Source organism: Grampus griseus (genome assembly GCF_964374135.1).
Source record: "Grampus griseus genome assembly, chromosome: 1".
NCBI lineage: Eukaryota > Metazoa > Chordata > Mammalia > Artiodactyla > Delphinidae > Grampus > Grampus griseus.
The window spans coordinates 361032-371674 of NC_139017.1; the positions used below are offsets into that span (position 1 = coordinate 361032).

The following is a 10643-nucleotide window of genomic DNA, read 5'->3' on the forward strand; positions in this document are numbered from 1 at the left end:
GACCTGTAATATTATATTAGTTTCAGGTGTATAGTACAATGGTTCAGTATATGTATATACTGCAGAATGAGCACTGTAAATCTAGTTAATATCCATCACTACACATGGTTGCAGTTTTTTTTTCTTGTGATGAGAAGTTTTAAGATCTACTCTCTTGGCAACTTTCAAATATATAACATAGTATTAATGCCTATAGTCATACCATGCTGTACATCACATCCTCAGGACTTATTTTGACCTTTTGATCCTCTTCACCCATCTCCCCCACCAGTTGCCTTTGGCAACTGCCAGTCTGCTCTCTGTATCTGTGGGGTTGTTTTTGTTTTGTTTTGTTTTGTTTTTGTAGATTCCACATACAAGTGAGATCATGCAGTACTTGTCTTTCTCTGACTTATTTCACTTAGCATGATGGTCTCAGAGTTCATGTTCTTGCAAATGGCAGGATTTTCTTCTTTTCTGTGGCTGATAATATTCCATTGTATATACATACCACATTTTCTTTATCCATTCATCCATCAGTGGACATGTAGGTTGTTTCCATATCTTGGCTATTGTGAATAATGCTGCACTGGACATGGGGGTACAGATAATCTTTTCAAGTTAGTGTTTTTGTTGCCTTTAGATGTATACCCAGAAGTGGAATTGCTGGGTCATATGGTAGTTCTATTTTTAGTTTTTAAGGACCCTCCATACTGTTTTCCACAGTGGCTGCGCCAGTTTACATTCCCACCAATGGTGCACGAGGGTTCCCTTGTTTCCACATCCTGACCAACACTTGTTATTTCTTGTCTTGTTGATGACAGTCATTTTAACAGGTGTGAGGTGATAATCTCAGTGTGGTTTTGATTTGCATATCCCTGATGATTAGTGATGTTGAGCATCTTATCACATACCTGTTGTCCATCTGTATATCTGCTTTGGAAAAATGTCTACTGGATCCTCTGCCCATTTTAATTGGATTTTTGTTTTTAGTAGTGGTGATGCTGTCTTGTTTGTTCTATTGAGATGTATGAGTTCTTCATTGATTTGGGGTATTGACCCCTATCAAATTATAATTTGCCAATATTTTCTGCCATTCTGTAAGTTGTCTTTTCATTTTGCTGATGATTTCCTTCCCTGTGCAGAAGCTTTTTGGTTTGATGAAGTCAGACTTTCAGGATGGTTTTGAAGGCACAAAGCATTGTCCATCCCAGAGCAGGAACATAGCTGCTACTGGGCCTGGGCTCGTCCTTGGTCCAGGCACCTTCTTTATGGTCTGATCCTTCGTAGCTGCCTGACCTCTCTTGTGATTGACATGGGATTGCCCTGATGTGTTTGTGTATTTTGACACAGACTTTCTTTGGCATGTTTGTCCCTTACTTCAGGCTCTAATCAGATGCGGCTGCCTGAGCATAATTCTGGTGTTTTCAAGGTGCTACTTTCCACTGTTATGTGGTTCGTTTTTGTAAAGACACTGTCTTGATCTTTGCTTGTCTGGTCTTGCTGATCTAGTCTGTGAACCTCTGTACATTACCTGTTGATCACTTTGTGATCACATAACCCGTATATGCCGCCTGTACATTGTTTTTGGCTAGAAAAATAAGTAGGTTTCTTAAATATACCAAAGGTTTGTTAGGTGGTTTACTTCTGGATCTGTTTCTTCCCTAATCCATCATTCATACATTTTCTTCTCTCATCCAGAAGAGTCGATCTGGCCTTAGGACTCAGCTTCCTCTTCTGGTGAATCGGGATGGATCTGGTGGTGGCTGGATCCGATCATCGAGAATGGTTTAACTATGACAAATTAACGTTTTAAGGACTTGCTTATAGGAATAGACTTGGGAAGGGAATGGTTCCTGCAGCCTGTAGTTTTTATTTCTAAAGGGGAAGGCTCAGTTTTAAAGGCCTATGTTTACCCCCTGTTGCTCTGTATTTCTCCTTCAGTGAAGTATTAGCATTTTGGTGGTCCAGCCTTCCGCTGTGGAAGATGGATGTGTTAAGTTCGAGGGGGTAGTGACTAACTCTGACATAGCTAGTGATTTGAATTGGTCACCCTTAGGCAGCTTTTACTTCATGGTGCGAGGTGAATAAGTCTGTAATGCCTGGACTGGTTTATGTAGTGGGCGCCTGGTCTGTTCACGTAGAAGTCCCTTGTATGGGCAGCTTGCACGTACTGGTCAGAAACATGTTCAGTGTCACTTCAGCTTTTTGTTGTGAAGCTGATTATGTTTGTGTTTTCAAGTCGCTTATACAGATAAACTGAACTCAGAACTTTGCTGAGACATGGCTCTCGTTTTAACAGAGAGAAAAGACTTTATAATGAGTATACTTGCCACTTTCTGCAGAAAAGCAGCTTGCTTTTATCTCTGCCCTAGTGATCTTACAGCGTGTGAGTGTGTGTGTGTGCATGTGTGTAAGGGAAGTCTGGTGAAGTGGTTCTGTTTCTTTCGTGAGGGACCCAGCTTCACTACACACAGTTCTGGTGTCCAGCACACATGTAAGGTGTAATGTTAAAGGCAGTAAGAGACACAGGTTACTACGGCTGTTTAACAGACTTTCTCATCTAAAGTGCCTTTCTGGAAGAACTCAAAAGCTACTGGAACTGAAAACAAATCGAAAACCTCAGAAATTAGTACACCCAGACTGTGAAAAGCCTGTATCTTTCAAGAGAGGTACATTTTCTAAGAGAGAAATGTGTGAGGAATTTGGACTTGGAAGAATGGTGTGTGTTAGGTAGCTGCTCACACTGAGGGTTTGCTGGGTACCAGTCAGAGCGTCTGTCACACAGCCCGTGTCATCGTCGTGGCGGCCCTGTGAGGTGGGCACTGTTACCGACTCTATACGTGTGGAAATTTAGCCACAGTGGGATGTTGTTGCCCACCTGACTTAGTGAGGCAGGCAGAGTCTACTCTGGAGCCCGGTGTTCTTAGCCACCAGGACCCTAGTTTTAGGAGAAGGCTGAGTTCTCTGTGACATTGTCCCTGATTGTTTTCTCCTTTCTAGATGGCAACGCTTGGGGAAGCCCGCTTACGAGAAATGGAAGCCTTGCAGTCTCTCAGACAAGCCAATGAGGGGAAATTGCTGTCGCCAGTCCAGGATGTGGAGATGAAGGTCTGCCTGTGTCAGAAGGCCCCAGCTGCCCCCATGATCCAGTGTGAACTCTGCAGGGATGCTTTCCACACCGGCTGTGTGGCAGTACCCAGTATTGCGCAGGGCCCCCGGATCTGGCTGTGTCCCCATTGTCGGAGGTCAGAGAAACCTCCATTAGAGAAAATTCTGCCCCTGCTGGCCTCCCTCCAGCGTATCCGAGTTCGCCTTCCCGAGGGAGATGCGCTGCGGTATATGATTGAAAGAACCGTGAACTGGCAGCACAAAGCCCGACAGCTGCTCTCGTCAGGTAACCTCCAGCCCACGCAGGAGCGGACGGGCTCAGGACTGTTATGTGGCAGACGGCAGGCCGCAGCAGGACAGGCGCCAGAGACAAGCAAGGTGAGCCGCAACGCTCCTTCGCTGGTTATCGGACTCAGCTCTGTGCCTTCTTCCGGAGCCGGTAGCTCTGGTGGTGCCGCCGGTACCAGCGCCCGCTTTACCTTCGAGGGTTGCGCGCACCTGCCGCGTTGCCTCAGTTCCCTCTGCTCCCGATAGCCGGGCACGCGTCCTGTGGAGCAGATTTCACCTCTTCGTATGCGCATGGGATTTTTCCATTGATGTGTGGGAACCAGATGTGTTTCTTTGTTTTTGTTTTCGTCTTTTTTTGCGGTACACGGGCCTCTCGCTGTTGTGGCCTCTCCCGTTGCGGAGCACAGGCTCCGGACGCGCAGGCTCAGCGGCCATGGCTCACGGGGCCCAGCCGCTCCGCGGCATGTGGGATCTTCCCGGACCGGGGCACGAACCTGCGTCCCCTGCATCTGCAGGCGGACTCTCAACCACTGCGCCACCAGGGAAGCCCCAGATGTATTTTTAATATACGTGTATTTTAAAATTCTTTGCTTGGCTGTTTTTTTCCTGCTTCCTCTCGTGTAAGTCACCGAGGAGAAAGGGAAAGTGCCTCCTCCTGTCTCTGGTTGCCTTTTGAGGAAGAAGAGCTTTTGATGTGTCTTGAGTGTTAGTAAGTTGCTTCAGAGCAGAGGCGGTGGGTTTCATACCATCTGTGGTCTTTCTGCCAAAGCCAGATTCCCCTGAGTGTCACTGGGACGGCCGGGCTTCTGTCTTCTTCCGTGGGAGACAAGGAGTGCAGCCAGGCAGGCAGTACTCAGGCCTCTCATAATGTTAACCTGGTGACTTCCAAGTCTGGCAGATTCTCTTGCAGATACTACGCGTCCCTTGTGCTGCACCAGCAGAGATGTGTGAAGTGTAGGAGTTGAAGGTCATACAGATTAGGAACAAGGACAGAAGATTGGTCTCTGTTGTATTTGTTTCCTTGTCTTTTTAAGTTCTCCCCAGGCTTCTGAAATACAGTGCCTGGCACTTAGCAAACGATGTGTTACATTTCTGTCTCATAGTTGAGTTGTGGGTATTTGGGCAGCCTACGCTGGAGACATTTGTGTTCCTTACACACGATGTGCTAGGAGTTCACCTATGTTAATAAAAGGGAAAGGCACGGCTGTTATTTACTTAGTAATTTGTGGTCAAAGGACTGTTTCTCCCAGCTCCTCTCATAAGCTCTGGTGAAGGTGGTGACGTGGGTGTGAATGCTTTCTGGCAGTTCCTCAGTTGGTTTACCCAGAGCGGGTACACATCTGTGTCAGTCGGGTTATAATCTTCAGAAGGAGGATTACCTAGAGATTAAAAGGCTGTGTGATCTGTTGCCACGCAGAGAAAATGACTTACTTCCCAGTGGTGCTCTTCACCTCTGCAGTCAGTCCAGGTACAACCAGGAAGACCAAAGGCTTGGTGGATATGAGTTGGTTTGGCCAAATCTGAGATGCCAGGAGACTTCTTTCAGTTTGGGAAAATCAAACCTTTCTCTTTGCTGGTTGCTGCCTGATAACCCAAGCTACTTCTCTTGGGGTGGTGGGAGTGGCTTCAGCCCTGGAGAAGCCTCACTGTGCGATGTTCTCCTTCCGCCAGCTATCTCAGCCTCCTGCCTCCACGTCCTTCTCCTTGCCCGGTGCCTGGGACGGCAGAACCTCATATTTACACTCTCCCTTCTCTGCTGGACGGAGCTGTATCCCCCTCCATGGTCTGTATTTATTATTATCATCACCATTATTATTGTTATGATTTTGAGGGCTGAAGAGTAAAAAGTGATGGTGCAGTAGGTTTTTGTTGCAGATAAACTAGGAACCATTAAAAAGGATTTTATCCTCATATGTAGGATATGGATTACTATGTATTTGCAAGGTAGGAGAAGAATCGTAGTTAAAGGCTCATAAATGCAAAAGAAACAGAAAGGAAGTCTTTATATCCGTTGCTTTCAGGGATGAAAGGGTTCGTCCCATGCCAACTGATAATTAAACACCAAGCATCTTGGTCATCAGATGCTAAGCCATGGGTTCCCTTGTTGCTTCATTACTTAGGAGACTTGAGGGGGCTCTAGAGACCCTGCCTCCTTCCTCCTGTCCTTCCCTGAGGGCAACTCTCCCCCATGAGTTGTGCCTGGAACCTTGGGCCCACTCAGAGTGCCCAGGCCCTGGCTCTTCTGTGCTTCTGTGAAAGCAGAGGTATCTCCCTCCTGCATCAGCGGGAGTCCTCCTAGTCACTGATGGACTTACACAGTCCAGTTTGGGCCTGCTATGCTGTGGCTCTGGGCCTGTGGAGTGAACCTCACTTGAAGGGAAAGGGTGGTAATGGGAGCGGTGGTCTTCCTCCACTCATGTCTCAGGTGGGTGTCACCGTGATCCGGTCTTGTCTCCGACAGGTCTAAGCCCAGAAGTGAGTGAGCTGTTGATGGAGGCCCAGCTGCTCCAGGTGTCCCTTCCTGAAATTCAGGAGCTCTACCAGATGCTACTCGCAAAGCCCAGCCCCGCGCAGCAAGCTGACCGCAGCTCTCCAGTGAGACCCAGCAGTGAGAAGGTGGGCGTCGGGGTCTGGGCGGCAGCGTGCTTCGGAGTGTCATCATCCTTCAATAGCTCGGGGACGAGATGCTGTCTTTGGTCCAGGAAAGGATGCAGACCACCTGCCCCACAGCCCTGCTCCAACGGCTGTCACTGAGCACTTTGGGCTCACAACCTGGATTTTGATGCTGGTTTTTAAGCCACTGTGTGAAATTGTGTTTTCTTTTTAGCAAGGTGTGCTTCTCATCATTTCCATGTGTTAATAGCTAGAAGCAGGATTATTTTTCTTCAGTAAGAGAATTACTGTAGAGATGAAAATGTAATTATAGCTGGAAAGGCCTTTGGGATAAAGCCTTCATTCTTGGAGTCAACATGTAACAAATGCTTTAACTCTTCTAAACCGAACCCAGCAGCTGGTGTGAGGACCAGGTGACTAGACCAAGGGTACCCTTTTTTTGTTTGTTTGTTTTTTGGGTATTTTTTGGCCACACCACACGACATACGGAATCTTTAGTTCTCTGACTAGGGATTGAACCCATGCCCCCTGCAGTGGAAGCAAGGAGTCTTAACCACTGGACCGCCAGGGAAGTCCCAAGGGTGCCCGTTTTGAGTGCTGACGTACTTGAAGGGGATAACTAATAATGTCCTGTTTCTTAGCAGCGTAAGATGCTGCTGCTGCTGCTTCCTGTGAGTGAACTTGCTGACCTGTAACATTTAATGCCCCTGAGAATGTAGTCAGATAGGGAGGAATCTCACTGAAAACAGCATGAGGGCAGACGCTGGCATTTAGGATTTGTTTTTCATTATGACACCAAATAGCGTAGCACTGTTATCAGTTGTGTTCAGTTAATGCACCTTCCTCCTATAAGGGGTGGAGATGTGCATAAAGAAGCAAGGTATTGCCTTGGTTCCTTAGCTGTCTGTGGGTTAACACCTAGATAGAAAACACTCTGTGGACGTCAGGGACTTCCTCGTGGGTTTGGCCAAAAGAATGTGGCATCTCCCCTCTCCCGGAGCTGGTTGGCTAATTTGAAACGAATTGTGTCTGTGACATTTCTGTTTTCCAGTGTTGCTTTGGTAGACTAAACAGTGAAGTTAGGTGGTCCTGTAGGATGTGAAGGGGGGGGGCGGTGCAGCACGTGTCGGTGTCGATGGGGAGCACCCGCTTCTCGTGCAGCCAGTTCTTGGCATCACTGGTTTTGGCGAGGGGCTAAATGGAGTTTGCCATCTTCCACCCAGAGTGACGGCTGCCGTGGGAAGCGAGACGGAGTCAGCGGCCTCGAGAGCAAACTGAAGAGACGCCTGGAAAGAGAAGGTCTCTCCAGTGAACGGTGGGATCGAGTCGCCAAAACGCGGACCCCTAAAAAGAAGAGGATCAAACTGAGCCACCGCAAGGACACGAACAGTTTCAAGTTAGAGCGGGCACGTGGCCATGAGCTGGTCCCTTCTGCCGACGCTCAGTCCCTGCCCGCAGACGCGTCCTGCTCGGAGCACGAGGACTCTGGGGACGAGGACGCCGTCTGCCCGGCCGTGAGCTGCCTGCAGCCGGAGGGAGACGAGGTCAGTGAGGTTTGGGCCGCGGAGGACGTGCGTTCCCTTAACTCAGAAACCCTGTAAGCTGCAGCTCGCCTGGCCGGGTCTCTCCTGCTTACCTGCCTTGAGCCCATCTGAGTGGATTGCTCACCCTCCCCCACTGGTACCTCTGCTCTCACATCGCTCCTGGGTCTTCTCCCTTTTCTTGAAGAAACTCTTCCTCTGCCCTTTTTCCTTTTCCTGCTCCTCCAGCTTTCACCGCCCAGCGCTAAGAAGGTGGGAGGGATGCTGCTGCCACGCCCTTTGCTTCCTTGTCACAGGGCGGCGCTGTCTTAGCCCCAGAGCAGTCACCACTTGAAGACTGGCTTTGACTCGGTCGCTTGGGCTGCTGTGCCCGAGGTCCCAGTGCTGGGGCAGTTGCCTGCCTGGTGTCTGTCGGGCCTGTTCTCCCCCTGAAAACCCCGTCTCCCTGCTCTCTGTAACCAGGTGGACTGGGTCCAGTGTGATGGCAGCTGCAATCGGTGGTTCCATCAGGTCTGTGTTGGCGTCTGTCCCGAGACGGCCGAGGAGGAGGACTACGTGTGCGCGTGCTGTGCGGCGCCGGGCGCGCCAGGCCGGAGCTAGAGCAACGGACCCTGACTGTAACTCAGGACCCGGCCAGAGGACTCCTCCAGGGTCGCAGCAAAGCTGCAGGCCTGGCACTCAAACCAGCCTGTGAACGGTGCTATTTCTATTCCTTACGGGATCATTTTTCCAGAACTCTTTGAAAAAAAGAAAAAAACGACTAAAAAAATTTTTTGACACTTTTTGTATTTTTTTCCTTAAGAGCCGTTTGTGATTGTTGAGGTTTGAAATGCTGACTGTTTTTTGCAGGGGTTCCCACCAATGTGGAAGGATTGGAGCTTGCACCTTTCATGTACAGCATTAAAATCTTACCTCTTTCTGGGATTTACCGGCTTAAGAGTCCAACTCAGTTTCAGTGCCCAGAAGAGCACCAGAAATTCCAGTAAATCCTCATTTGAGGAATTTCTCTCTTGTTTACTCTGTTACCATATTGGGGAGCTTAAGTTTTTCACTTTTGGGGGTCTTGTTTGTTTCTTTTATCCACTTTTCTTTTTTCCTGGTAGACTAGGTTTATTTATCTAAGCAATAACTTCCATGTTGGTTTCAGTGGCTGGAATTAAAACAAAACAAACTTCCAAACAGTGTGTTGGTGCTTTAGCATCTGGTTGATGTCAGAACGCAAACGTCTAGTTTCTAGTGTCACTGGTGACCTAGTGACATAGAAAAGAGGCTGCTCTGTAAGTACCTGCCACAGCTGTATTTTGGCTTTCTCCTTGCTCCTTCCCTCCTCGCCTGTTTTTTTGGTAGCTTGTATCAAATGTTGCAGTTTATATTGTGGAATAAATCCTTGGTCCTAATATAACATTAAATGCTGGTTATTTAGAGCCATTAGCCTACATCTGCTTCTGCCCCTCCACCTGTGGGCTTTGAAGAGCGGCGGGGTTGCTTGCTTTTGCCTCTGCCCAGCCAGGCTACAGTAGCGGTGGCTGGTAGCCTGCAGACATTAGGGGATTCTTTTGTATCCTGCTCTGTTCGGTGGGCCATATGCCTCCAGTCCCCACTCACAAAGACCCCTCTTTCCTCCCGTCTTCAAGGAATAGAACCTGTCTTAAAAGCCATGCTATTTTTAAATAAGCTTTCTCAGAATGTTGGCAAATCATTCCAGTCCTCAGATCGGCCCTCCTCGTGGGAATGATGTCTTTATTATATTTGAATTGACAGGGAAACTTAGTGTAGGGTTGAGATGTCAGAAGGGGAGATGTTAAGGAGAGTGCACCCTCACACAGAGCTAGGAGGGTGTGGGTCGAGGAAACACTTCTGAACACCCAGGCTCTGCCCTCTCACTTTCCTTGCTATATCTCGCTCTCTCTCTCACTGTTGTTACTGGTCATGGATGGCTCACAGCCTTTCTCTGCCTTTTCTTTTAAAGGACTCTGTTCTGCAGTGGAGAAGACATTCTGGTGAACAGACTCTTGCTTGCTGTTTGCTATCCTGTTGCTAATAATACCTGTTTTCCCTCCATTATATAGCCATAAACCTGAAGATGGGTAGAAACAGTGGGTCTTTAATAAAACAACAAAAACAGCAGTTTGTGATGTAGCAGAGATTTAAATGTGTACTGCCCCCTTTTATGCAATTCAGATAATTAAATCTCTTTAAGAATGACTTTGAATCGTCTGCAGTTTTCCCAGAGTTGTCATATTTCTCCTTGTCTGATGGGCTTCTGGGGCCAGTGGAGAAGAGCAATCTCCAGAGTCCGATCTGGAGTGGCAGGGGTTTTGGCCTTTGTTTTTTCATTGACGTGTAGTTGATTCACAACGTTGTGCCAATCTCTGCTGGTTTCTGGCCTTTTTAAGCACCCCGATTCTTAGACTCCCCGACATTGGGGCACGATGCTGACTCTCCCAGTTCCACGGAGAACATAAGGTTAAAGGGGACTTTGCTCCTGGAATAAAGCCTTTGCCTGTAGGGAGGGAGCTTCTGCCCATCTGTTGTGCACCTCCCCTGCCCCACGAGCTTTTCTTCTTCACCTGGAGGGTCCCTGACAGTAGCACCCTTGTGCTGAAGAGTCTCTGCCCCGGTTAGGGGGGGGTGGGCAGGAGTGTGTGTATGTAAACCACCTCCCACCCAGGTGGGGCCATGGTCTGTTACACACGTCGATACTGAAGTTAAAGGCCTGTCACGTGCCAACAGTTATCCTGCTAGTGAATGATGACGGCTCTCCTGGAGCCTCCATCCTACCTGCACGCCAGCACGATGTGGAAACACGAACCCCCGATGGACGCCTTCTGTGAGGGACCCACCGAGACCCCAGAGTGGGGTGTGTTATCTACAAACCGTGCTTGTGCGTGTGAGCTGTGAGGCTGACCTGTACCCTCGTGGAAGCACGAGGCAACACGTGCGAGACGGTACCACACGCAAGCTGACACTGTTCCGTCCCGGGTCTTGCAGCTGCGTGAGGTGTGAGGAAGAAAGGGCTGAGTGAGATTGGAGCCTAAGCCAGGAGGGCACGTGGGTGAAGAATCTGGTGCCCCCACCTCAGTGCCGTGACTGCTGTGTTTGTTTTTCCTC

The 10643-nt window shown here is 48.7% G+C and overlaps 1 protein-coding gene across 1 annotated transcript in view; it reads left to right on the forward strand.

The window, feature by feature from the left end:
• Window positions 1-9690, forward strand: part of KDM5B (lysine demethylase 5B) — a gene marked incomplete at its 5' end in the record, with an annotated part of 76696 nt that extends 67006 nt beyond the window's left edge. Inside the window, 5 exons of the mRNA XM_082649690.1 lie at window positions 2983-3468; window positions 5050-5161; window positions 5840-5994; window positions 7215-7535; window positions 7995-9690. Coding sequence (XP_082505816.1) covers window positions 2983-3468; window positions 5050-5161; window positions 5840-5994; window positions 7215-7535; window positions 7995-8132 — 1212 coding nt within the window. The 3' untranslated portion in view covers window positions 8133-9690. The remainder of the gene's footprint in view (window positions 1-2982; window positions 3469-5049; window positions 5162-5839; window positions 5995-7214; window positions 7536-7994) is intronic.
• Between the last annotated feature and the right edge of the window lie 953 nt (window positions 9691-10643).